This window comes from Nelumbo lutea, chromosome 2, assembly GCF_056320005.1.
Source record: "Nelumbo lutea isolate HS-2025 chromosome 2, American lotus-T2T, whole genome shotgun sequence".
Taxonomy (NCBI): Eukaryota; Viridiplantae; Streptophyta; class Magnoliopsida; order Proteales; family Nelumbonaceae; genus Nelumbo; species Nelumbo lutea.
The window spans coordinates 27,823,548-27,851,141 of NC_142685.1; the positions used below are offsets into that span (position 1 = coordinate 27,823,548).

The following is a 27,594-nucleotide window of genomic DNA, read 5'->3' on the forward strand; positions in this document are numbered from 1 at the left end:
CTGCATGTGCACTTCTTTTCTTTCTACTATCATTCTTCTTCTGGAATCGGATAGGGACAAGGCTGGGATGTAATTTCCAGCACTTGTCCTTGGTATGTTTCGGCTTCTTGCAATATTCACACACCACCTCCTTCTTTCCTGTGCCACTGGGAGCTCCTGTAACCCCTTTGGGTTTAATTCCCATATTTGCAAAATGACCATTGATACTGACTCCTTGAACCTGCACTTGCCTCCTACTTTCTTCAATGCTGACCAAAGCATATGCTTGAGACAATGAAACATCTTCCTTGGACAAAATGTTTTGTTTTGTGATGTCATATTCAGAATTCAGCCCTGTCAAGAACTCAAAGACCCTATTCCTTTCAACCAATTTACTGTATGTTTTAGCATCCTTAGGGGTATCCCATGTCACAGCCTCTATCAAATCAATCTCTTGCCATAGAGATTTCAGGGTTGAGAAGTATGCTACAAGTGACTTCTCCCCTTGCCTTAGATTCTTCACATCACTTCTCAGTTCGTAGGCTTTGGCAACATTCAACTTCTGGGAGTAAGTTTCTGCAACACTATCCCAGATTTCCTTAGCCGAGTTCATCCACAAATAATGCTGAGTAATCTGTGGCTGCATTGAATTCACAAGCCACCCAATCACTGTGTAGTTTTCTTGCGCCCATCTTTCATAAGATGGATCATCCTCTGGAGGACCTTTCTTGCTCCCAGAAATAAAACCCCATTTTCCTCTGCTACAAATATGGATTTTCATTGATTGTGACCAAGCCAAGTAGTTGGTCCCAACAAGTTTAACTGTAGTTACAACCAACATAGAATCGGTTGGGGTTCCCGAAGTCTGTTCATATTCAGCAGCATTCTTGTTTTCAAGGTTTGAGAAATCCATCATGTAAAGGCTCCAATTAGGATTTTAATAAGCTTTCCAAAGTACTGGGGGTCTTGATGAGCTTAGTTTGAGCTGAATAGGCAACAACAACCAGCTCACAGAATCAGTTCAATCTTGATAACTGTGACAATCCAGCTCAGTGGTAGCTCTTTCTATACTGTTTCAGCCTTCAAAGGACAACCAGCAAACCCCCAATCACAAGGTATTTTAGGTCCCCAACAATCGTTGTCCCCAAGAGAGAAAAAAGGCCACAGTCCTTAAGAGACCTTTTGTCAAACACTCGGTGTGCAGTAGTTAACAACCTACTGTTAACTAGAAGAAACCACTTCAAAGTGTTCTGTATAGGTCCAAGAAGCAGCTGGGATGAAGATGAGACTAGTACCACTTAGTTTAAATCAGTTTCAGCAGCTTGGCATTCCAATAACAGCCGAATAGCTCTTCCAAAATAACCCAGAAATTTCTGAGTTGAATCAGTCCAGCAACAGTAGGACAGAATGGAGGAGGGGTTTGAATGCTTTAACAGTCCTCCCAAGCAACAAAATAACCCGGCAAAGAACTGAGAAATAAAAACTTACAGTAAGAGAATCTCTGATTTGAACTTTAGACCAGGCTGAACACCTTGCTCTCTAATTCTTCCTGGTCACCAAACCCTTCTCCAAGTGTGTAGAGACTTGGGCACCCTCCAATGACCTCCAAGAACCAGGCGAATGACTGTAAACTTTCAGCCCTAGAACCTCCTCATGCAATTGGCTGAACTAGAACCACATGAAGATCACGCCAAGCAATGGCCCGCTCTGATACCAATTTGAAAACAGTCCTCTTGATGTATGGAACTGCTTGAGATTAGAAGCAAACCAGAAAATAAACAAACAAGAGAGGAAGAAGAGAGAGAGCTGGTGGCAATGAGGGTTAGAGAGTAAGAGGTTCAAACATAACCTCTCTCTAACACTCTAAACATTTTATTAAGAAGTTAATCTTTGAAATATTACAGAGAGGCCTTTGAGTGGGCAAGAAAATACAAAAAACAGAACATTACAGAGTATGGGCCCAGAATAAGGCCCATTACAAAGGGAAACATATCATAACATGAAATGACAGCCTATGGGCCATTCGGCCCATCTCCTCTACAACCGCCAATGCCATCAGATTCCCTAGGGGTGGATCCACCAACCAGGCACTCAAGTTCCCATTGATGTATTTTCTTTCTTACATAGACATTGTTCCTATTCCTAAGAATGTGTCAGAAGCTCTCCTATTGCCTGAATGGACAGATGCAATGAAAGAACAAATCAATGAGTTACATAAAAATGGTACATGGGAATTGGTGGATCTTCCTAAAGGAAATGAACCAGTTGGATGTAAGTGGGTTTTTACCGTAAAACATAGGGAAGATGGCACGGTAGAATGGTATAAAGCTCGCTTAGTGGTAAAAGGGTTTACTCAAGTGTATGGAGTAGATTATGCAGAGACTTTTGCACCAGTTGCTATGATGAACTCTATCAGAGTCCTTTTCTCTTCAGTTGCTAATCTTTACTAGGACCTTCGTCAACTAGATATCAAGAATGCATTCCTAAATGATGATCTTGAAGAAGTATACATGGTACAATCTCCTAGTTTCTAGGCTCAATGCAATGAACAGTGTAGAGAACATTGATGTGGTCCCCACCGTGCTCGTATGATTGTAGTTAGTAGTTAGTTATTTCAGTTGTTAGTTGGTAGTTTTATTTCAGTTTATAATTATTAGTTTCTTTTTATTTTTCACCATGTAATCAGTAAAGGTAATTCAGCCCTTTTACTTTTATTTGAGAATTAATATAAATTGTAAGAGTGGGGTGGCAATTAATTGTCTCTCCCTTTTCTAAAATATCTTCTTCGAATTCCTCTTCTCCTCTTCTCTTCTCTTATCTTCTTCTCTTTTCTCAATCTTTCTTGGTTAATTGCACATTAAACCTAGGACTGATTGTAGTCCTATTCGACTACATGGTATCAGAGCCAAGCTAGGAATTCTTATGATAGTCTAATAAGGCCGACTACATAAGAACTTCCTAGGATTGGAAGTTTCAGCAGAGATATGTTCATCTGCTGGTTCTTGGAGGTTGCTAGCAATGTGCAATTGATGCCCGAGGACTTGTAGAACCTTGGAGAATGTTCAGTGATCAGGAAGAATCAGAAGAAAGGATGAAATCTCAATTTTAGGGTTCCAATCTTAGTTTGAAGGTGGCGGCTGCTTTTTTCTGGGTAAGATAGTGTTGACAGGTGTATTATATGTACTGTACACAGGTTTAGTACCCACAGGGGTATTTTTGTAATTTTGTAGACCTATTGTGTTGTACGGCCAGTATAGTATAAATAACAATGCTTCACTCGACTGAAGCAGTTCTTTTGAGGCCTTAACTCAGTTGCCTCTTCTTCTTCTTCTTCTTCTTCTTCTTCTTCTTCTTCTTCCTTCCTCCTTTCTTCTTTTCCTTCTTCTCCTGCTCAACATGGTATCAGAGCAGGACCATCCAGGCCTAGAAAACAACCAGCTGAGGTCTCTCTCCACTGCTGCATAGAAGCTATAGTCCCGATGCTCGAAGACAAGGAAGAGGAAGCATTCTCTAGTGCTGCTGCTAGTCTCCACTGCCGAGTAGGGTTCTGCTACAAGAAGGCTGATTATTCAACTTCCTAGCGCAGAAAAGGGTTCTGCCACAAGTTTTTTTCTTCTTCAGCCTTAGGTGTTGGTAACTGGAGTTGCTCGGCTAAGAAGACTGTAGAAAACCATCCCAGATGTACGAAGGAAGGTTTTGATCTGAAGAAAAGTTTGAGTCCATGACTGTACTGCCTATTCACAGTTCGGGTGACCTAGGTACTGAATTGATTTTTTTTCTGTTTATGGTTCTCTTCTTGTACGACTGTTGATGTCCCAAAATCTGAGTAGGGACTGTCCCCCTTCCTCCGATTGTATGTTGCTCTATTCAGCTCTCCAAGGGACTGTGGATGAACTCTAGACCCTAAGTGACTGTTCGGCTGCCCTGGAAAGTGGATATCAACCAATTAGGTGTGGTGAACCACCACTCGTATTGCTGTTCCTACTGTTTTTTTTTTTTTTAGCTGAGAAGCTGTATTAAAGTTGTAAAACTGTAGGTCATTCAGACCTGGTTACACTGCAAGTGCAGTTCGTATATTGTTCTATGGACTCCTACACAGTGTAGGTCATACAACCTTGTACTGCAACTGCAGTGTTTGTGCTTGGTTCTCTGTGAAACCGAAAATCTTTAAGTGCCTAGTTGTGGACTGTAGCAGCTCTATAAGGCAGTGTGCCTTTGGTTTTGTGTACTTCTAAACCTAGAATCATGAATAGTGAAGATTCAGCTACATCCGGAATCTCCACAATGCTGAATGGAATGAGTGGGAACAGTGACCTATCCTTCCCTATGGCTGTTGTTCCTCTTGATGGGTTAAACTACCTAGAGTGGTCAAGGGGGATCAAGCTATACATAACTGCAAGGGGAAAAATAGGCTACATAAATGGAAGAATCAAAGAACCACCTTCTGGAAATGTAGAACATGATAGATGGGATCAGGAGAACAGTATGGTTATGTCTTGGCTCTTGATCTCCATGCAACCGCAAATAAGGAAGAACTTCATGTGGGCTGAAACTGCAAATTAGATCTGGGAACAGGCAAAATCCACATATATTTGAACTTCGACACTATGCCAAGATTTATCAACTGCAAGCAGCTTCATCTACTTGTAAACAGGGGGAGAGGAGTTTATCAGTTTATTACTCTGACTTGACAATTGTTTGGAAGGAGTTGGACCATTACCAAAATATTGATTGGAAGTGTGATGAAGATGCAAAATTGTACAGGAAACTTGTCTCACAGCAAAGGGTGTTTGCCTTTTTACATGGTCTCAATCCTATCTATGAATCCATCAGAGTACAAATTCTAAGTTCTAAGGATCTTCCTTCAATTCAGGAGGTCTATGCTCTTGTCCAGTCTGAAGAGAGCTGAAGAAACTTGATGAACAGCACCGGAGGGGATGCAATTGTGGTGGCGGCAAAGGGGGGTTCCTCTACTAGTAGTGGACCTTCTTCCAAGAGAGGGGATAACCAAAAGAAAGCAGAAGATAAGGAAAAATTGTGGTGCACTAATTGTCAGAAGCCCTGGCACACCAAAGATACTTGTTTGATCTCCATGGGAAACCAAAGTGGGCTCAGGATTTACCTAAGAAGCAAGGCTTAGATGTAATTAGAAGACCCGGGCAACAAGGTACCAAGAAACACCACATGACCAATATGGTTACTCGGGAGAACCAGCCCTCCACTTCTACTGTGACTCAAACACCACATGGCCAACATAGCTACTCTGGATCTGACCCAAGGGAGGATATTGTAAACTCCTTCCGTGACCACTTGGAACTTTATGGTAGAGCAATTCGCCAGATGGATGCTCCTCTCACCACCTCTTTTGCATCCAACATGATCGTACAAAGCATATAGAGGTTGGTCGACATTTCATTAGAGAAAGAGTTACCAGTGGAGAGATTTGTCTACCTTATGTGAGGTCTGAAGACCAGTTGTCTGATTGTCTTACTAAAGGTGTTCCCAAATCAAAGCTCAACAACAATTTGAACAACTGAGCATGATAAATATCTATGCTCAGCTTGAGGGGGAGTGTTAAGAGTGTGAAGGCATTTCTGTCATTTTGTGAATTTTTGTGTTTGGGTGCCTATTCAAGGGCACCTTTGTAGTTTTTCTTGTGAAGAAAAAATGAAAAGTCTCTTGGTGTGAACAGTGCCACACCAAGCATCCTCGATTCTCTTCAACATCTCTAAACTTTACAACTCTTTTAACTATTTTTGTCCCCGCCACTTGACACCCGCATAGCAGCACCAATAGCTTCATTTAGGTAATAGAGACCTTCAGCCTCACAACCACTTCCAATCGTTCATCTCGTCAACCCGTCCTAGAACACACAATGAATGGGAAAGAAAGTCACACGACAATCCATATCTTTGGTAATTTTAGACAAAAACAACAAATTAGTAGTAAAGGTAGGAACATGCAACAAGAGCCATCAGCAATTTTTACTGTCTTGGCCAGAAGAAGGATAATATGAGTTGAACAAGGAGGATACACTAGTCATATGTCCAAAGGCTCCTGAATCAATCACCTAGGAGCATGGGGAAGATGGGTGGATAACATTGAAGGCAGAAGCTATACCTATCTTTGGAAATGAGGAAGAAGCAAATGAAGACTGTTTCAGCTGATCCATAACTCGGTTAAGAAGATCTACCTCCTCAACCGTAAAGTTAGGGAGACTGGAATTAGTAGTAGAAGTCTGTCCAGAATGGAGGGAAGCACCTAGAGTAGTATTCTTCTTACCACAATCAATAACATTTGAACTTGAAACATAGCCAGCACCATTAGGACCTTTATATGTCTTCTTATCCTTCCTTAGAGCTGCTGGTTTGAGGTGGGGATACAAAATCCAGCATGTATCGTTTGTATGATTTTCTCCTCCACAGTAGGAACACTTCAAACCTTTCTTGTCTCCACTCTTATTTCTTTTACCCAAAGCTGAAGCAAGGGCTAATTGTTCAGTTGGCTGAAACTGAACCTCACATTCCATCTCTTTTCTCCTCAACTTTTCATTCTTTATTAGGTATAAGACATGCTGAAGGTCAGGTAGTTCATCCCTTCTCAAAACCTGAGAGAGAATGTTTTCATTAGAAGAATTCATACCTGCAAGAAACTGGAAGATTCTCCCTTCTTCAACTTGTTTGTCATGGTTCTCTTTATCCTTCGTACTCTCCCAGTCTAATATTAAGTAATGGTCGAATTCTTCCTACAGGCCTTTAAGGGTTGCAACTACGTTGCCACAGTGAGTTTTCCTTGACAAATGGCTGCAATGTCTTGATGTATCCTATACATCCTTGCAAAATTTTTCCTCGCCCATATGGCTTCAAAAGTTTATCCCATATCTTGTATACAGTACCATAGTGTTGTATAGTCCTAGTAATCTTAGGTGTCATGGAATGGAGAATCCAAGACATCGTAGTGGCATTCTCCCTACAACAAGTCTTGTATTCAGGGTATTCCTTCTTTGGTTCAACAATCTGGCCATTAATATACCCCTCCATTCCTCTACTGATTATGGCAAGTCTAGCTGAAATAGCCCACTCTGCATAGTTGTACTCATCCAACTTGATGTTGGTAATCTCTAGGGTAGGGTTTTCCAGATTGGGAAGGCCCTTCCCTGACCTTGTTTCCTTATAAGAGACCTCATGAGTAGAAGGCATCCTTATAATAGAAGTACACCTCCAACTCAAAGACACCAACAGCACAAAACAGAAGCCCAAACTGATTGTCTACCTTAAGAAGGCAAGAAACAATCCCAACAACAAGTCTGATTGCGACTGTAATCAGTCTAGAAGTCTAGAACAACTAATGAAAGTTTTAAAAACAACTGTAAACATCCCAGGAATCAGTTCATACGAATTCTAGGTGCAGAGAATAGCAGAACATAGAGCTTCTTCACCTCCTAGTAGGTCTCCTGGAGTAGAATTTCACTGTCCAGTATCCGCCAAGGCCTCTCCTCCTGCTGTACAGTAACTAGACCTGGAACTCAGGTCTCTCTAGCAGTCCACAGACTGCTCTCTTTCTTCTGCAAGGAAGAAACCCTAAGAATAAGATCTAGACTCCTTAGTGACTCACAAGCTGCTTAGGATTTCAGTAGAACAGAGTTCCAGAGAGAAGAGAAAAGGAAAGAAAAAACATATTTGAATCTTAAGTAGGTTTTTGGCATCGATGCCATTGCTTCAGAGATGTTTCCTGAGAAAATGGTGCTATATGCATGAGGGTCTGTTGCACTGTTTTCTCAGAAAACGGCTCCTTTTTTTGTTTGGCATCAATGCTGCCACATAGGCTGTTTTCTGGGAAAACAGCACTTGTTTTGTTTGGTACCAGTGCTGTATAACCGTTTTCAGCATTAGTCTACATCATCCAACACCCAAGATGATGCCACATCATTGCACTGCTGGCAGCAATAGGTTGTTTTCTGAGATAACACTGAATTTGACGTTTCTTCAGACCACACTTTCCCGATTTCCAAGGCATGGCCTGGAGCAACGTTTTTCTGGAAAAAATGATGCCAAATAAGAGGCCATTTTCTGAAGCATCACTTTTTCTGACAAGGCACCGATGTGATGAAGAATTTTGAGCAAGAGAAGAGGAGAAATGAGAGAAGAATAAAGGAGAAGAGAATAAGAAAATGGGGCTGCAGTTCACTTCTGTCCAGCCCAGGATAGGATTTAAATGCAACTTAAAACATTAGAAAGAACAGAATTGTCCTTCATTAGGCAGGCTGTACATCAACAGTTTTAAGAGAAGAATAACTTGGGCCCAGTAGGCCCAAAAGGAAATAAGCTGAAATAAGAAATAGCCCAGCCCATACAACATTAAGACTTATAACATTAAGCAAGTTGGGCATTGTTGTTAGGACATCTGTTAGGCTGTTATTAGACTGTTATTATTATCTTTTCTCTGTTAAAATCAGGAATACTACTGTAATTTTCCCTGTTCTTTAAATACCCTAATATATGAGCAAGGATTTAAATACCAATACGATACATCCGATACGGGGCGTATCGTATCGGTATCGGTTAGTGACGGTATGGGATATGCCACGAATACAAGCGTATCCCGTCAATCGTTCGTATCAAACAGATACAGATGCATATCGGCCTGTATCGCATTTGTATCGGCCGATACGCTGTGATACGGGCTGATATGCGCTACGCCCATTCTCCATAAAAAAGCAAATGAAGCGATTCAAAGTCGAGTCACCTCACACGCGATTAGAAATCACTGTATTTCCAAACCAATAAGCCACACTTCATTTTGTGATATAAAGTAAAATAAAATAAATTTTATTAACATTTTTTTGTTCACATGCAATTTAAATAAAAAACACATTTATATTTCGCAACTCTAACAAAAAATTAAAAAATAATACATAAAACTAGTATTTTATAAACTAATAGAATAAATAATGTATCAAATCCACATTTATATAAAAAAGATAATTTTTAATATCAAGAAATTTACAAAGTAGAATATTAATAATAGAATAATTATATTAATACTTAAAATTTATAAATTTGCACATGATATAAATCTTAAAATTTTTATATACTTTTATTAGTTATTAACTAATATTTTAATTTACATTAATAAGTAATAACAAAATATTTATTATTTACAAAAAAAATATTATATACTAAATATTGAAGAATATAATATTAAATTGAATCTTTCAAATCCATTAATCTACATTTATTTCAAAAAATGATTTTTTATTTCATAAAATTTATATAAATAAAAATATTAATAATGGAATAATTATTTCAGTAATTAAAAATTATGAATTTGTTTATGATATGCATCTTAGAAATTTTAACAAATTTGATATACTTTAAGTTATGATTATTTTTATAAACTATTAATTGATATTTTGATTTGCACTTGAAAATTTAATATTTAGTTGACTTTTTTCTTAATGATAAAAAATTAAAATAGTAAAATAAAAATAATTAAAATATAATACGTACATTAGTGTCTTGGACTCTTGATTGATGCACTATAAATAAAATTATGCATCAAGGTTCATTAATCGTAATTATATTTCTTCATATATATCCTTAATATTTACATTTTCTATGTATTTATATACTATTTTGTGATTATTTTGATCTTAAATATATTGTTATTAATATATTTATGAAACTTGTATGCATTTCCCTAGTGTATCCATGTGTTTCCATCTTTTTCATCTGTATCCATGCGTTTCCAAAGCGTATCCATATCCGAGTTATCCGATACGATACCCGATACCGATACTTTAATCCTTGTATATGAGTCAGTGAGGGTGCCACTGGCACTTTTTTTTTATGGCAAATACTCTCTTTTTCTCTGTTGTTTCTTCTTCTCTCTTCTCCTCTTTACTTCCAGAGGCATGATTTGCATCTATACTCACTTTGAGGAGTTTAAAAATATGGACCACGTAGTTGTTTATGCAGCTTATTTTTCTTTTCTTTTAGTTGGCCATTATTTATTTGTTGGGATTTTAGTATTGTTGTCAGTCGTTTATGTTTATGTATTCAGGTTTAGTACCATAAGGGTACTGATGTAATTTCCTCTTTGATTACTGTTCGGCTGTACTAGTATAAATAATAATAGATCATTCTTTCGCCCCCTAAGTTCAATAGGGGCTTTCAATCCTCTCGGATCCCCTCTCCTCTCTCCCTCTCTTCTCTCCTCTTGTCTATCACTTGCTCTTGCTCAACATGGTATCAGAGCAAGTTCGTCCAGGCCTGAAAACAAATTAGTTGAGGTCATTCTTCAATGCCGAGTAGATTGCCTCTTCATCTCCTAGAAGCTGTATCCCTGATGCTCGACTTCAAGAAGGAAGAAGGTGCCGGCCTGAATGTTCAGCTTCCTAGCACAGAAAAGAGTTCTGGTATAGAGTCTTTTCGTATTCCAGCCCATATGCTGTTTTCATTGATTGCTCGGCTGTAGAGAGGCTGTCACCTGTTGTACTAAGAGGAGGTTCTGGTTTGCAGAGAGGCTGGAGTTCAAGAAGGTACTGTCCATCTGCTGTTCGGGTGCCCTGGTATTCAACTGAAACTGTTTTTTGTTGTTCTTTCTTCTTGCACCCTTCGATGGACTGTTGATGCCCTAAATTTTGGATGTGGTGTTCTCCTCTGGTGTGTCACTACTATTCAGCTACATTGTTGATGGACTGAAGTTTTTTCCTTGACTGTTCTTGTTGTTCGGCTACATTATTGATCTCAGTGACTGTTTGACTACCCTGAAGTTGGTGTCAGCCGATTAGGTGTATGGTGAACTATCACCTTGTGTTTCTCTTCTACTAAGGAGTTGTATGAAAACTGTAAAACCGTAGGTCATACAGACCTGGTTATGTACTGCATTGCAGTGTTTGTATGTTTGTTCATTGGATTCCTACAAAAATTGTAGGTCATACAGACTAGTCCAAGTGCTGCAGCAACAGTGCTTGTTCTTGGCTCTCTGTGAAACAGCAGGTCAGAAGTACCTAGTTGTATGCTGAAATAGCAAGTGCTTCTTCTTTTGTGGACTGAAGGACATAAGATCCCTTTTCTGTAACAGCTCTGTGAGGCAGTGTGCCTTGGGTGTTGTGTGTTCTTAAACCTGAAATCATGAATAGTGAAGATTCAGCCACATCTGGAATCTCCACGATGATGAATGGAATGAGTGGGGGTGGTGACCTATCCTTCCCTATGGCTGTTGTTCATCTTGATGGATTAAATTACCTAGAATGGTCAAGAGGGATCAAGTTATACATCACTGCAAGAGGGAAGATAGGCTACATTAATGGGAGGATAAAAGAACCATCCTCCGGGAGTGCTGAATATGATGGATGGAATCAAGAGAACAGCATTGTTATGTCCTGGCTCTTGGTTTCCATGCAGCCTCAAATCAGGAAGAATTTCATGTGGGCTGAAACTGCGAATGAAATCTGGGAACAAGCAAGGTCTACATATTCAGAATTGAGACACTATGCCAAAATTTATCAACTGCAGGCAACATCTTCTACTTGTAGACAGGGGGAGAGGTGTTTATCGGTCTATTACTCTGACTTAACATCTGCCTGGAAGGAGTTGGATCACTACCAGAGTGTGGATTGGAAATGTGATGAGGATGCTAAGAAGTACAAACAGATTGTCTCCCAGCAAAGGGTGTTTGCATTCTTACATGGTCTGAATCCTATGTATGAATCTATCAGAGTTCAGATTCTCAGCTCTAAGGATCTCCCTTCTGTTCAGGAAGTCTATGCTCTTGTACAATTTGAAGAAAGCAGGAGAAATTTGATGAACAACCCTGGTGGGGATGCTGTTGTGTTAGTTGCAAAAGGGGGTGTATCTACTGGTGGGGGATCTTCTTCCCGGAAAGGAGATCTCCAGAAAAAAACAGAAGATAAGGAAAAATTGTGGTGCACTCATTGCCAGAAACCCCGACACACCAAAGATACCTATTGGGATCTTCATGGGAAACCAAAATGGGCTCAAGATCTGACTAAGAAGCAAAGTTTAGAGGTGAATAAGAAGTACGGGCAGCAAAATACAAAGAAACATCAGCCTACCATTTCTATTGTGACTCAAACACATCTCACTGGACCTGACCCGAGGGAGGACATTATGAATTCCTTCCGTGACCATTTAGAGCTCTATGGTAGAGCAATTCGTCAGATGGATACTCCTCCCTCAACCTCATTTGCATCTACGTCAGGTAACCCTGCCACTGCTTTCCATGTTGCTTCTCACACCCATGACTCTCCATGGATCATTGATTCTGGAGCATCTAAACATATGACTGGTACGTCCTCTTACTTTCAAACCTATCACCCTCTTTCTGGAAGAGACAAGGTGAGACTAGCCGATGGATCACACTCTTCCATAGCTGGTCAAGGAACCCTCTCTCTTCCTCTTGGCCTTACCCACTCTGATGTTCTTCATGTTCCAAACTTTCCCATTAATTTGTTCTCTGTTAGTAGTGTTACTAATTCCTTAAATTGCTCAGTGACTTTTTTCCCTTCTCATTGTGTGATTCAGGATCTGGCCTCGGGGAGGACGATTGGTAGGGGTCGTATGGCTGATGGACTTTACATGCTAGAGAATAAGGCTGGTCTTCATGTTACAGAGTCTATGAGTCAGTCTTGTAAGAAAAAATTCTATTTATGGCATTGTCGTCTTGGTCATTTGTCTTTTGTGTCTTTGAAAGTTGTATTTCCAGATCTGTTTAAGTCAATGTTTGTCTCTGACTTTTCTGGTCAAACGTGTCAGTTGAGTAAACATTGTAGAACTCATTTTCTTCAAAGACATAGTAAATCTGAATCTCCATTTCACATTGTTCATTCTGATGTGTGGGGCCCTGTTACTTTACCATCTGAGAGTGGCTACAAGTATTTCATTACCCTCATTGATGATTATTCTAGATTTACATGGGTATATCCGATGCGAACCAGGGAAGAAGTACCAAAAATCATTCAAGATTTCCAGCGGATGGTCTTCACTCAATTTCAAACTGAAATCCAAATTTTCCAATCAGATAATGCAAAAGAATTTTTTCATAGTGACCTCACGGAATTTTTTGCTTCGCATGGTTCCCTTCACCGTAGCTCTTGTGCCCGCACACCACAACAAAATGGTGTGGCCGAGCGGAAGAACCGACATCTCCTTGAAGTGGCTCGAGGTTTACTACTTCATATGAATGTTCCCAAACGGTTTTGGCTTGAAGCTGTTCTTTGTTCCACTTACCTTATAAATCGTATGCCCTCTCGTCGGTTAGAGTACAAAGCCCCACATCAACTTCTCTTTCCTAAGGCTCCCCTTCTTTCTATTCCTCCTCGTGTCTTTGGTTGTCGGTGTTTTGTCCAAAATCTATCTCCCACCTGTGGGAAATTGGACTCTCGTGCTATACCTTGCATATTTCTTGGTTACTCCTTCACTCAAAAGGGCTACCGTGTTTTTGATCCTGTTTCTCGTAAATTCTATGTCTCCATGGATGTTTCTTTCTTTGAAGATGAGCCTTTCTATCCTGTTTCTCCTCAGGGGGAGTGTAGACATGAGGAGATACTAGTTCAGCTTCCCTCTCTCCCTGACCCTCCAACTTTTCGTGTTTTTTCTCGCCGTCGCAAAGGCCAGCCAAATCCAAGAGCTGTAGAGAATCCGGAAGTTGTACCTCCTATGCCACCACACTCCTCGAGAGAGGATCATACTCACTCAGGTATTTTAGCTCCCAATGATGTCCTTGAACCTATTGAAAATGATTCCTCTACTGCTAATGATCTTGACCGTCCTATTGCTCACAGGAAGGGGGTCAGATTGTGCACCACAAAACATCCCATTTCCAACTTTGTCTCCTATGTGAACATTTCACCCTCATTCCGTGCCTTCCTTACCTCTATTGACAGTGTCCCTATCCCTAAGAATGTGGCAGAAGCTCTTTTAGTTCCTGAATGGACAAATGCCATGAGGGAAGAAGTTAATGCCCTTCACAAAAATGGCACATGGGAACTTGTTGATCTTCCCAAGGGAAAGGTTCCAGTTGGATGTAAATGGGTGTTCACAATCAAACATAAGGTGGATGGAACAGTGGAAAGGTATAAAGCTCGCTTAGTGGCAAAGGGATTTACTCAAGTGTATGGAGTTGATTATGCTGAAACTTTTGCCCCCGTTGCCAAGATGAATTCCATTAGAGTCCTTTTCTCTCTTGCAGCCAATCTGGATTGGGTTTTACACCAACTGGACATCAAGAATGCATTCTTGAATGGTGACCTTGAAGAGGAAGTGTACATGATTCAACCTCCTGGGTTTCTAGCCCAAGGAAATGAACAGAAAGTGTGCAAGTTGAAGAAGTCCTTATATGGGCTGAAACAATCACCAAGAGCTTGGTTCAGTAGATTCCATGTGGCAGTTCAACAGAAAGGATACAGGCAATGTCAGTCAGATCACACACTGTTCGTGAAAAAAGGAAAAGGTAAAATTGTTGCTCTAATTGTTTATGTGGATGACATAATTGTTACTGGTGATTGGGAGGATGAAATTCAGAAATTGAAACTTTTCCTTGCAACTCAGTTTGAAGTGAAGGATCTAGGACCTGCCAGATACTTCCTTGGGATTGAAGTTGCCCGATCAAAGAAGGGTATCTTCATTTCTCAAAGGAAATACGTCTTAGATTTACTTCAGGACACTGGAAAGATGGGGGTGAAGCCAGTTGACTCTCCCATCGACCCCAACCATAAATTAGGTGACAACTGTGGTGAATCACTCAAGGATGTGAAACAGTTTCAGAGACTTGTAGGGAGATTGTTATACCTTTCTATGACTCGCCCAAACATTGCATATGCTGTTGGTGTCCTTAGTCAATTCATGCATGCTCCTAGGTCTTCTCATCTTGAAGCAGCAGAGAGAATCCTCCGATATTTGAAGAAGTATCCGGGTACTGGTTTGTTGTTTCAAAAGCATGGACATTTGAAAGTTGAAGTTTATACAGATGCAGATTGGGCTGGATCCCAAAGTGACAGAAAGTCTACTAGTGGCTACTGCACCTTCATAGGAGGGAACCTTGTTACATGGAGAAGTAAAAAGTAAAATGTGGTAGCTAGATCCAGTGCTGAAGCTGAATATCGTGCTATGGCCCACGGGGTTGCTGAAGGCATGTGGATAAAGAATTTGTTGGGGGAGTTGGGTTTTCCAGTGACCAAACCTATAACTCTATTTTGTGATAACAAAGCAGCTATAAGCATTGCTGCCAATCCGGTGCTACATGATAGAACAAAACACATCGAAGTTGACAAGCATTTTATCAGAGAGAAAGTTATCACAGGCGAAGTGTGTACCCCCTATGTCACTTCTGAGAACCAGCTTGTAGACATCTTTACAAAGGGTTTAAACCTTTCCAGACATCATGATCTTTGTGACAAGTTGGGCATGATTGATATCTATGCTCCAACTAGAGGGGGAGTGTTGTCAGTCGTTTATGTTTATGTATTCAGGTTTAGTACCATAAGGGTACTGATGTAATTTCCTCTTTGATTACTGTTCGGCTGTACTAGTATAAATAATAATAGATCATTCTTTCGCCCCCTAAGTTCAATAGGGGCTTTCAGTCCTCTCGACTCCCCTCTCCTCTCTCCCTCTCTTCTCTCCTCTTGTCTATCACTTGCTCTTGCTCAACAAGTATTAATGGGCCTTTAAGGATTTTTTTTTCTTTTTATTGCTGCTGCCTAACCAGGGTTATTTTTGCAATAATTCCTGGTGTTGTACATCAGTTAGTATAAATGATAATGGGGAAACAGTTAAGCCCCACAATTTGCTCTCTCTCTCTCTCTCTCTCTCTCTCTCTCTCTCTCTCTCTCGAGTAACAGGTATCTTATATTAATTCAGAAATGAAGTGTCAAATTTACACATTCAGTTCTCATTAGAATCCAAACCTTCTTTATACATTAACCATACAAATGAGTCCAAAGAAGTTGATCCTTAGATGCCCCTTGTTTGGCTAAGGTGTTGGCCAAACCATATTTGCAGTTTGGTTGATCCATCTGAAAGTGGCCTCCATTTCTCTTGTTAGTTTTTATTTCCCTAATTACCTGTCTATACACAGTCCTGCTGGGCTATTAATCATCCATCCCACTACCAACATAGAGTCCTCCTCAATCCCTTACTGTTCAGTTACAGCAGTGCCATGATTTCTTCTGTCAATGAGTCTCATATCTTACTGGTCCTGAGAACAATGCCACAATTGAGCCATTTCCATCCCTGAAAATTCCCCTATCCCGAATTTCCATGGTTTCATTGGAACCTGTTACAGCTAGAGGAACCCACATTTCTTATGTCATTACGTTCAAAGGAGATGAGATTACTTCCCATCCTCTAATGTAGTCATTCACTTTATAATCATTGAAGACCTTCATGGTTTTAACCCAACGAATTTACCTTCAGCTTAATGCCTTTTGTTATAGCTCCTAGCATTCTACTTTGCCCTTTAAAGATCCTATTATTGTTCTCTTCCTATATAATCCGTAAATTGCAACTCTTGTAGCTCGCCACATCATCTTACCTCTTCTTTTTTAAATCTTGGATTGAAGAGACTGGTATCATCCAAAGAATGTACCCATCTGCAACCAAAGAGAGAGCAAGAGTACTCTCAAACATAAGACATAAATAAACAGGAGACTAGTAAATTGAGTATAGTCTGACCACTAGCTTTGCACAAGATAAAAATACTGGGTGAAAGACAACTGTTAGGCCTCATTATTAGGAGCATATCATGTGTTAATTTTCCCAAGCACCACCTCCCAAAAAAAGGCATGTATCTTAGGAGACACTGGTCTCCACACCTCTTTCACTGGAACTGGGCAGCTGAAAAAGAAGAATGAAATACACACTGAAAAAGGAAGCACAGGAAAACAATCCTCAAGAGGCTGACAATATCCTACTATCCATACAAGATGGATCCAAGCAAACCCTACCCAGAGAGGTAAGCAGATCCAATAAAGAAGAAAACTCCCCCTCCCCAAGTCCACTTCTAAATCCAAGGTCCCAAACCACCCCATTATAAGAGTTAACACAGAATTTGGAGGAAGAGAGAACATACAATGAAGGAAGCTTGTCCTTAAGACTCCCCATGCCACAGATGTTCCCAAAGTATATGTTTTTCTTCACTTCTTTGATTAATTTAATTGGAAGCTTGTCCTTAAGACTCCCCATGCCACAGATGTTCCCAAAGTATATGTTTTTCTGCACTTCTTAGATTAATTTAATTGGAAGCTTGTCCTTAAGACTCCCCATGCCACAGATGTTCCCAAAGTATATGTTTTTCTGCACCTCCTTGATTAATTTAATTGAAGTTTTTGTTGCTGAATCTGTACTCTCTATTCAACAAGTCCTTGGCGTGCAATATATTCTGTTTAACCACCTACTTCCTTATCTACCCAACATCTCTCAAACCAAAGAACGGAATTTTGTTCACCTTTATATATGCAAGAAATTTGAAGCAAGAAAGAGGAACTGCAGTCTCTCCAATGATATGGTCAGTAGGCTTCTTGTTCACCACGTTCTGTCCCCACCCCTGTGTCCTTATCAACCTCTAACTGTTTAACCTAAATATTCAGATGCCAAAAGAATGGAAAGCAAGAAATAAGAATCATACTCACTGTTGGACTAGCAATGAATGGATCTTTATGCTGATTAGTTATTATATTATCTACAAATGTGTTGTTTTATTTCAATCTGATGCATTAACTAGAATAGTAGAGTTTTCGTTTGTGTAATCCATTATTCTCATAAACAAGAACTTTGTGGTGTCAATCCAAAAATGACCTATGTGATCTATAATATTTATGAAAAAATCTTAACATCTTTATTATTGATATTGATGAGCCTTTCCATGTTTCCAGACCAAAGTGGCCATCTTCTTCATTTGTTTCATCAGATGGATTAGTTACTGCAATGGCTTATCGCCTTCCAAATGTAGTATGTATTACATGTTCTGGGGATTCTTGCATCTAGTTGACAAATTTTACCAGTAACTGGAACTTTATTCTTTAAAGCATGTAGTTGTTGAATTTGGTGACTGCAAAACTTTTCAGGTTATGGGAGACAGGTCAGGGAACATACGATGGTGGGATGTAACAACTGGGTTTTCTTCATCATTTAACACTCATAGAGAAGGAATTCGAAGGATCAAATTCTCACCTGTTGTTGCTGGAGATCGAACTAGAGGACGCATTGCTGTACTTTTTTATGACAACACATTTGCCATATTTGATCTTGTAAGTTTTAAGTGAAGTTTGTGTCATGTTTCCCATATATAACTTTTCACTTCATTGACCATATATATTTTGTTGTTTTAATTAGCCTATTCATGTGAGGAATCATATATTCTTAAAGGTGCCCTATGATCACCTAGGGAGACCAACATTAGAAACTTCTGCTGGTGATAATTATAAGAAATCCAGCCTGCTCATCATCCAGAAAAAAGGACCCCTTCATGGGTTACCTATCAAACCACTAGGTTGCAAATGACCTGTAATTAAAATTATACAATAAATATAAAAATTATTAAAATCAATAAAGTTCTAAAACATTATAGGTGATAACTAAGGCGAAAAATGTTCTACCCTAGGTTATCTTGTGCATTTCAAGAGGAAGAAGACAGATGCATGGTGTCTCATCTAAATGCCCCACAGGCTAAAAGAACCAATATTAAATTATGGCCTGAATGTTTACACTTACGAGTCGATCCCTGTGGATTAATCTGTAAATATAAAATTTTAAGGGACTATATAGAAAATATGAAAAATATGAAATAAAGTATAACGTTACATCAGCAGCTATCTTCCACCTGTTATACAATAGGAAATACTTCTAATTGTTCTTAATGTTTTGCTTTATTTGAGGAACTCGTATCAATATTAGTAATAAAATAAGATTTTAATCAGAAAACTTGATGCAAACTATTAATTTAATATCCAAATGAAAACTTGTGAGAAACTGGGACTATCAGTATATAAAGGACTATACAGAAATAAGAAAAGTATGAAAGTAATATATATATATATATATATATATATACATTGGCAGCTTTTGCCCTTCTGGTTTACAATGTTGAATACCTATAGTTGCACTTAATGTTTTCTATTATTTGATGAATAATATTAGTAAATAAATACATTTTTAATCACAAAAGATGAAGTAAACTATTATTTTTATATCTTACTGAAAACTTGTTGGACCATCTTGGTTTATGGAAATCTGTCCAGGATGCCAAGCACCACTGGTCATGGCTCAGGGACACAACAATAAATAGTATTTAGTTACATAAACAATCTAAAAATTATAGTGAAAATAAGAAAAGTAAAGTGTTAAGTCCTGTTTGTCTTACTAGTGCAAGCACCCAAGTATTTTACCAGACAAGAAAATTACCGAGTGCAAATTGTCAGAACTTTGTCTAAGTTTCAGCATTCGAAATTTCCGAGTTTCCAGGTGTCCGGGTAACAGTGGATGTAACATATTTTGGGGAGCAATAATATGTCTTGCAGTTTATATTCAACTAAAGACGTTCTTCTCTTCCACACCATTTTAGGAAAATTTAACTGGTTAGCTTGTTTTTTATTTGCAGGATTCACAAGATCCATTAGCCAATTCCCTTTTACAACCTCAATTTTCTGGAACCCTTGTAGTGGAACTTGATTGGTTGCCCTTGCAAACTGATAAAAATGAACCACTGGTATTATGCATTGCTGGAGCTGATAGTAGCTTTCGCCTTATTGAGGTTAATATGTATGTGACATAATCAATCATGAGTACTTTCATTCCTTTCTTTGGTACTTATATGAGAAAGTACATCAAAGTTTTATCATTTATCCTGTAATGAATGATTTTTCCAGATCAGGCATGTTCTGACTAAAATATGGTTAATGGAAATTTACAGGCATATGGTATCTTATTAGTGATTTGTAAACCAAAGTTGTGTTTTAATATCCTTATATGGTTATTTTATGCCTAAAATTTGTTGTGTTTGCTGGAGGACAGCAGCCAAAGAAGAAGAAGAAGAAGAAGAAGAAGAAGAAGAAGAAGAAGAAGAAAAGAAGGAGATCTGAGAATGGCAGCTTGGTCACTTCAGCCGGCCCTATAATCTTATATAGATGTTTACAAAGTAATGTTACAAGAATGGACTAGAATGCCCCTGATTAGTGATGGGAAACCTAGACATAAAAAGAATAAAACAAGTTTAGGCCCAATAACTAAGAACTTAAAACATAAATAAGATTAACATAAACACTAAACCAATTGAACCAACACTCCCCCTCAAGCTAAGCATGGATGTCAGTCATGTTTAGCTTGCCAAGTAAGTCTAAGAATTTCATTGAAGCTAGTCCTTTTGTTAGCACATCTGCAATCTGCATCTCGGAAGGAGTATAAGGAATGCAGAGTTCCCCTGAGATTATCCTTTTTCTAACAAAGTGTCGGTCAATCTCAATATGTTTCGCCCTATCATGTTGCACCGGGTTATTTGCAATGTTGATGGCAGCCTTGTTGTCACAGTACAGCCTGAGAGGACACTCGACCCTTATCCCGAGCTCACCAAAACCAAGGGAAACCCTAGATACAGACCTTGCTGTGTTCTACGGTCAGCCCTAGGGTTTCTTCACAGTGGCCGAGATAGGAGAGAGAAAAAAAAAAGAAGGAATAGAGAAATGGAGAAAAGAGGCGGCTGTAACCAGTCAGACCGATTAGTGCTCTGATACCATGTTTGCTGGAGAACAGCAGCCGAAGGAGAAGAAGAAGAAGAAGATGAAGAAGAAGAAGAAGAAAAGAAGGAAATCTGAGAATGGCAGCTTGGTCACTTCAGCCGGCCCTACTTATATAGATGTTTACAAAGTAATGTTACAAGAATGGACTAGAATGCCCCTGATTAGTGATGGGACACCTAGACATAAAAAGAATAAAACAAGTTTAGGCCCAATAACTAAGAACTTAAAACATAAATAAGACTAACATAAACACTAAACCAATTGAACCAACATGTTGCATTACACTCTTAGTGTACTTCCATTCATAGTTTTAAAAGGCTATAAGGCAAGGAGGTGAGGCATATTCCTTAAGACAAAGCAAGCCAAGAACTGCCTCACCCCTGTAGCCTCACAGATTACCTTAGAGGCCTACTTCCTAAATACTAAGAGGCATATGCCTTTGGCCTTTTGCCTCAAATTGGCAGAGGCATATGCGGATGCCTCTTATAGTATACTTTCTATCCAAAAATACAAAAAAAAATTGCTTACCTCATTTTATCTTACCTACATAGATTTTTTGATAATTGAATAGTGCTTTTATTAATAAGATGAGAGAAACTGTTACAAGCAACCCAAGGAGAGGAACGAGGTGCAACCTCTCCTTAAACAGAATTACAGATTAAGCAAAAAGAAACAAAGGAGAAAAGATTACAATGCATACCAGTACAAATTTTCCCTATTAATCCCTTGTTTAGCAAGGAAATCAGCGAAAGCATTTGCAGACCTTCCCACCCAGTGTAAACTAACAAACATGTTTCTTGTTAACCACTCGGCTTTCTTTAAGAGGTCTCCCTGTAGCACCAAACCCCTAAATCCGAATTATCCAGCCAACCTGCAACAACTTTTGAGTCTCCTTCAATTATTAAATCTTCTACTCCAAGTTGATGTGCAATTTAAATACCTCACCTACATAGATGTATTTTCTTTCTCAGTGATTGGGAATATTTATCTTGTACATGTTGAAATTGTTGATTAAAATCCACCAGTCTTCAATTTGTATTTGAAAGGAAGAGAGAATACTTTTCATTATCCAAAAAACATCAGCAATCTTCTTATTAGTTGAGCATATGCTTTTTCTTCATAAATCTGTAAATTGATGGTTCTCTTTGAATCTAAATGACTGCAGTTATCCATTTGATCCCCTTTTATTATTCTGGTACTTCCAAATAATCAGAAAACAAGGGCTGGGAGATGCAAGATATCTGAAGAAAAAATTGGTTAGCCACGAGTGTGGGGTTCCATACCCACACTCAGGCTCTAGTGTGTGTGGTTTCATACCCGCACCTAGTTGTTTCTAATTTCTTTTATTAGTAGTTTCTAATTTCTGTTATTAGAAGTTTCTAATTTCTGTTAAGTTGGGCTGGCTGGTCTTATTGTTTCTAATTTTTGTTTATTTCCTATTCTTGTAAGGATCCTAAAAGCTATAAATAAAGGAGTGTATGGGGCAGCAGATTATTCACCACTGAACCCCTTCTTTCTGTTCTCCTCTCTCTCTCTCTCTCTCTCTCTCTCTCTCTCTCTCTCTCTCTCTCTCTCTCTCTCTCTTTTCTTCTCTTCAAACCTGTAATACAGTAAACGGTCTTCTTCTTCTTTCAAGTTGGTATCAGAGCCTTAGATCTAGGGTTTCTCATGTGAATTTAATTCAGCCGACCACATGAGAATTGTTTAGGGCTGAAAGTTCAGAAAGATCCTTATTTCGGCTGATTCTTGGAGGTTGCAAGAAGGCTTTAGCAGCTGTTCTAAGATTGGAGAGAGCTTCTTGTAATCAGGAAGAATTAGGCAGGAATTGAGTGATCAAGATTGGAGGTGCAGATCAGTTTTTTTTTTTCTTGGTTCTTCGATCAATACTCAAGGTGCTGACAGTAATTGATTGATCAAGTTTGAAGATTGAAGGTAGCGATCCGTCTTCTGGGCTTTTTTTCTTCATAAAATAAGTACCTTTTCTTGAGATTGATACTCAAAAGGACTTTGTTATTCATTTAGAGAGGTACGGATAGAAAATCTCAGGACTGATATCAATCCCAGGACAGTAATTGACTGTTATCTAACTGCAAAATCATTGTCCTAGGTTGGCTGTTATCAGCCTTGAAATACAGATTTTTCTTGTCATGGTAGTTTAAAGCCTCTTCTTAACTTAGAATGGAGTACAAGAACCAAGGGGAAGGTGCTTTTGGGACTGGTGGTTCAGGTAACATGACTGAAAACACCTTTCAGATTACAACTGTTAAGTTTGATGGATCAAACTACTTGGAATGGGCCCAATCAGCCATGATGGCTATTGGGGGTAGAGGAAAATTGAACTTCTTGCTAGGGGATGTGAAGGAACCCTCCAAGGAGGACCCTACTTATGCTAGGTGAGTCCAAGAAAATTTTTTGGTGATGACATGGCTGTGCAACTCAATGCAGCCATACATCAGCTGAAACTACTTGTGGGCCAAAACAGCTAAGGAAATATGAGATGTTATGAAGGAAACATACTCTCAACCTCCTAATGTTTCTAGGGCTTATGAGCTATAATGTGAGGTTAAAAATCTGAGGCAAGGAGAGAAGCAGGTCTCTGTTTACTTTTCAACCTTAAAATCCATGTGACATGAAATTGACCAGCTTGAAACAATTGAGTGGGAGAGTCAGAAAGATGCACAAACATATAGAAAGCAGGTTGAAACTAATAGAGTTTTTGAGTTCCTAGCTGGTCTGAACTCTGAATATGACATTGTGAGACAATAGTTGTTGACAAGAGATAGTGTGACTTTATCACAAGCCTATTCCCTAGTGCATAGTGAAAAACTAGGAGAAAGGTTATGTTGCAGCAGCAGCCCTCTGAATCAGCCTTGGTAGTAGTTAGACCTAAATCTGGGGGGATAAGGAGAAGAAGGAAGCAAAAAAGGACTTTGTATGTGAACACTGCAAGAAACCTAAACATACTAAGGACACATGTTGGAAGTTGCACCCTCATCTAGTTCCAGCAAAGCTCAGAAATAAGAAAGCGAATGCAAAGATGGCTATCAACACTAATAGTACAACTTCATCAAGAACAAGAGGTACTCCTCTAGATACCCTAGCTGCAGTCCGAGCTGCTCTGAATTTAGTAATTCAGCTCAGCCTACATCAGCTCAACAGCCTACTTCAGCCCTTGCTCATACAGGTATAAGAGCTACTACTTGTCATGCTTTTGTCCAAAGTAATACTAGACCTTCCTGGGTAATAGATTCAAGTGCTTCAGATCATATGACCATCATATCTACTCTATTTAGCACCTATTGTTTATCCTCTGGGAGAGACAAAGTTTCTATTGTTGATGGATCTCTTGTACCCATTCCTGGCAAGGGAGACATCAGATTATCAGATACTATTACCCTATCCTCAGCTTTGCATGTTCCCAAGCTTAGTGCTAACTTACTTTCAGTTAGTAGTATTACTAAAAATCAAAATTGTTCGGTAACTTTTTTCCCTGTTTAGCGTACTTTTTAGGATTTGGAAACAAAGAAGGTGATTGGGATTGGCCGTGACATGAATGGAGTCTACCTGCTGGAACATTCACAGGGGGAGCAGAGTGAAGCAGGGAAATTGTTTGTTTCTCAGTCTTGTAGTAAGATTATTCTTTGGCACAACCCCTTAGGTCATTTAATTTTTGGGTCTTTAAAGAGTCTTTTTCCAAACTTGTTTGAGTCAGTAGAAGTGTCTGGGTTAAAATGTGAAAGTTGTGAACTTGCAAAACCTAGTAGATCATCTTATCCTTTATGTAATAAAAGAAGCAACCTTCCTTTTGAGATTGTGCATACCGATGTTTGGGGGCTCCACCATACTCCCACCATGGGGGGTACAAATATTTCTTATTATTTGTTGATGACTATGAAAGAATGGTAGGATCCATCATATGGACGCCAAAAAGGTTACGGAATGGGTGGGAAAATTTCAAAAATTTTCCTACCTTCTTCCAACTGGGAATCATAATCCCTAAGTTTAGAATACAATATTCAATGATCCTACTTGAACCATAATCGAACCAGATCTGAACCAAAAGACAAGGGAGGAATTATACCTGATCCAGAGAAGCAGTATCTCCCAAAGTTGGAGTTCACACCCAAAGAGGACACCAAGATCCGCTCCTGCTGAAGATGACACAGTAATGTGTGGAACAGAACCAGCAGAGTGCGTCCTAGACACTGGATCCTTCTCAAGAATCCTCTGGAAACTCTGAGCACTAAATCTTTTCAGTTCTTTCTGCAAAACTGATATCAAGAACTAATTTCTTGATTTCTTTTCTACAAAGATCGAATCTTTTCAGAGAATGGCGGCGGCTGGAGGAGAATTCCTGAGATGAAGATGGTGAAGATAGCTTCTCTTCTCTCTGGAGTGTATGAGATCCTATCTCAATTCACAGGATGATCTCTTGCTGAAAAAACTTAATTCGAATTCTGTCTTTTCTCTTAGAGTTTTCTCCTCCTTTCTTCTTGATTAAGAAATCTCCTAATTAGGAGTTATCCCAATCCAAACCAGCATCTGGATAGGGGATGATTTTAATCCTATCTGCAGATTAGGTTAGATAACTCCTGATCTTATCAGGAGATTACCATATTCAAATCTGATTTAAATTTGGTCTCCTAGAGTGGATTAGGTTAAAGGCCCAATCCTTTTGCTAACCTTAATCTCAGATCCGCCCCTTAAGTGGGTGATCATATCAGCCCAGTTCGAAATGGGCTTTTGGCCCATTAAATAATCAGTGCTTTATTAGTTTCCAATCTGCTACCCAGTTGGGCTTCTTTGTATGGCATGGGACCCAAGCATTGATCTACACACTAGCTACATGGGTTCGGCCCAACCTTTATTACAAGGCCTAGCCGAATTCACTAAGAAGCCCAGTGAACCCCTGAGCCCATCACATGGACCCTATGGACCCAACACTTACATTAAGTGGTCCCTGGGCCAAGCCATCTTATAAAAACCCAGGGACTGTGGGCAGGTGCAAGATTAGCCCATCAGGTATTATCCTAAATGGCCTTACACTTAACCTCTCAGCCCTTAATGATCAAACACTGCCCGACAAGAGAGGACCTCTCCCTCGGCTGCAAGGAACAATGCTGCACACTCCACTCACATGGATCTCGGGAATTAAAACCATTTGCAAACTTTTTGCAAACATACTTAAATATATATCATATATATAAATTTTTGCAAAACAAAACTCCAACGATTGAAATCAACTGCCAGCAGTTTGGTTTCCATCAGGGAGAGTGCATTACCGATCATTACCTTTGTCCAACAAAGGGGCTGGTCCTATCACTATGAACACCCACTCAGATGAATTCTCAAACTGCCCCAACATGCCCAGGTTTTGACCCCCGCTAAGGATCTCACTGATTGGCATATTAAAGACAGCCTGATCCGACACCTAGTGAAGTACCATAATTGAGTCTAGGGGTCAGGTGTAACTTTCCAGTTTTTCCCATCTGTCTCCAAGGTCCAGGGCAATACTAGAAATCTGGTCCAGTTCAAGGATTCGAGTAATCCCATACTGCACGTGCCTTGGGTCTTACCCTGGTGGCCGAGACAGGCCATCCCAACACTTGGCGGGACACCAGTATCAGCCTTAGCAGAATAAATCTCCCCAGGCTTATCCAATGGCTGTAAACATTTAAAACTAACACGAGTCTCATTAAGTGTCCAGTTTTAGGGTCTTACATAGAATCATACCAAACAACATGAATCAAACATGCACTTTATTTATTTACACTAAATATCAAAAGTACATCAAATCAGATTTGTTGAGAAGATGGGCCGAATGGCCCATTGGTTGTTTATTCTTCTTGTTATTTTGGGCCCATCCTGTCAATATTAAGTTATTTTTAAGTTCTTTGTAAATTCTTGCCCAACTAAGGGCCTCCTTGTAATTACTCAAATATATCTAATAAAACAGTGTTAGAGGGCTGAGATAGAGATTGTTCGAAAACTCTTCTCAGAAATCTCATTGCCGAAACACACGTCTCCTCTCCTCTCTTCAGTTTCAACATGGTATCAGAGCATATCTGAACTTGAACGTCCTAGGGCTGGAGGCTTAGTCACGTACTGCCTGATTCTTGGAGATCATTGGACGAGCCCAAGACTAGAATATCTTGGAGAAGGGGTTCGGTGACCAGGAAGAATCAGACAAGAAGAAGAAGAAAAGGGAAGGGGAACAGCTCGGTTCTATTTTTGAAGCTCGACTGTGTTTGGACTGTTGAAGCTCGAACTGTAAGTTGTGCTCAGTTTTCTGGTTCTGTTTTGCATTACCTTCGACTGTGTTTGGACTGTTGAAGTGTCGGAAAATCCTAGCTGTTCTGTACTACCTTCGACTGCATTAAATCTGGTTTAACCTAGAAATTTCTGGGCTGTTTTTCTCTTCTTCTTGGACTGTTAAAACCTGCCGAAACATCCTTGTAACAAGGTTGTGTATTGTTACTCTTGTTCGGCTGTTTTAGAGGGCTGTACGAACTGTTTTTGGGGTCTTTTCTCTTCCTTGACAGTGGGGTTGTCTCTATTGCCCACACTGTGTTTGTGAAAAGGCCTATTCAGCAATACCGATTGGTACTTACTCTTCTTGGCTAAGTGTACAACCTTGAAAAGGTACTTCGGCTGTGTGCACAGTGCCTAGGAGTTTCTGATTACTTCTTGAAGCCTGAACTCAGTGTGTTGCCTCCTTGTGGTCGGCTGAACTCAGTTATTGCTTGTTCTTATCCAGCATACTTGTAGAAGTCATCTGAAATCATATTTGGAGTGTTTACATGATGTACTCCTCAGAGTTTGAAAACAAAAGTGGTGCTGAATATGGACTGGGTCAGGGG

General features: G+C 39.5%; 1 protein-coding gene across 3 annotated transcripts in view; it reads left to right on the forward strand.

Moving 5' to 3' along the window:
* Nucleotides 1-27,594, forward strand: part of LOC148869433 (uncharacterized) — a 238,983-nt gene that overhangs the window by 162,326 nt on the left and 49,063 nt on the right. For all 3 annotated transcript variants that reach the window (XR_016106808.1, XM_088968179.1, XM_088968178.1), the window contains 3 exons: nt 17,876-17,951; nt 18,068-18,250; nt 19,600-19,760. Coding sequence is in view for 2 of the 3 variants with exons in the window: in XM_088968179.1 (XP_088824305.1) it covers nt 17,876-17,951; nt 18,068-18,250; nt 19,600-19,760 (420 nt within the window). In the remaining variant the exon portion in view is untranslated. The remainder of the gene's footprint in view (nt 1-17,875; nt 17,952-18,067; nt 18,251-19,599; nt 19,761-27,594) is intronic.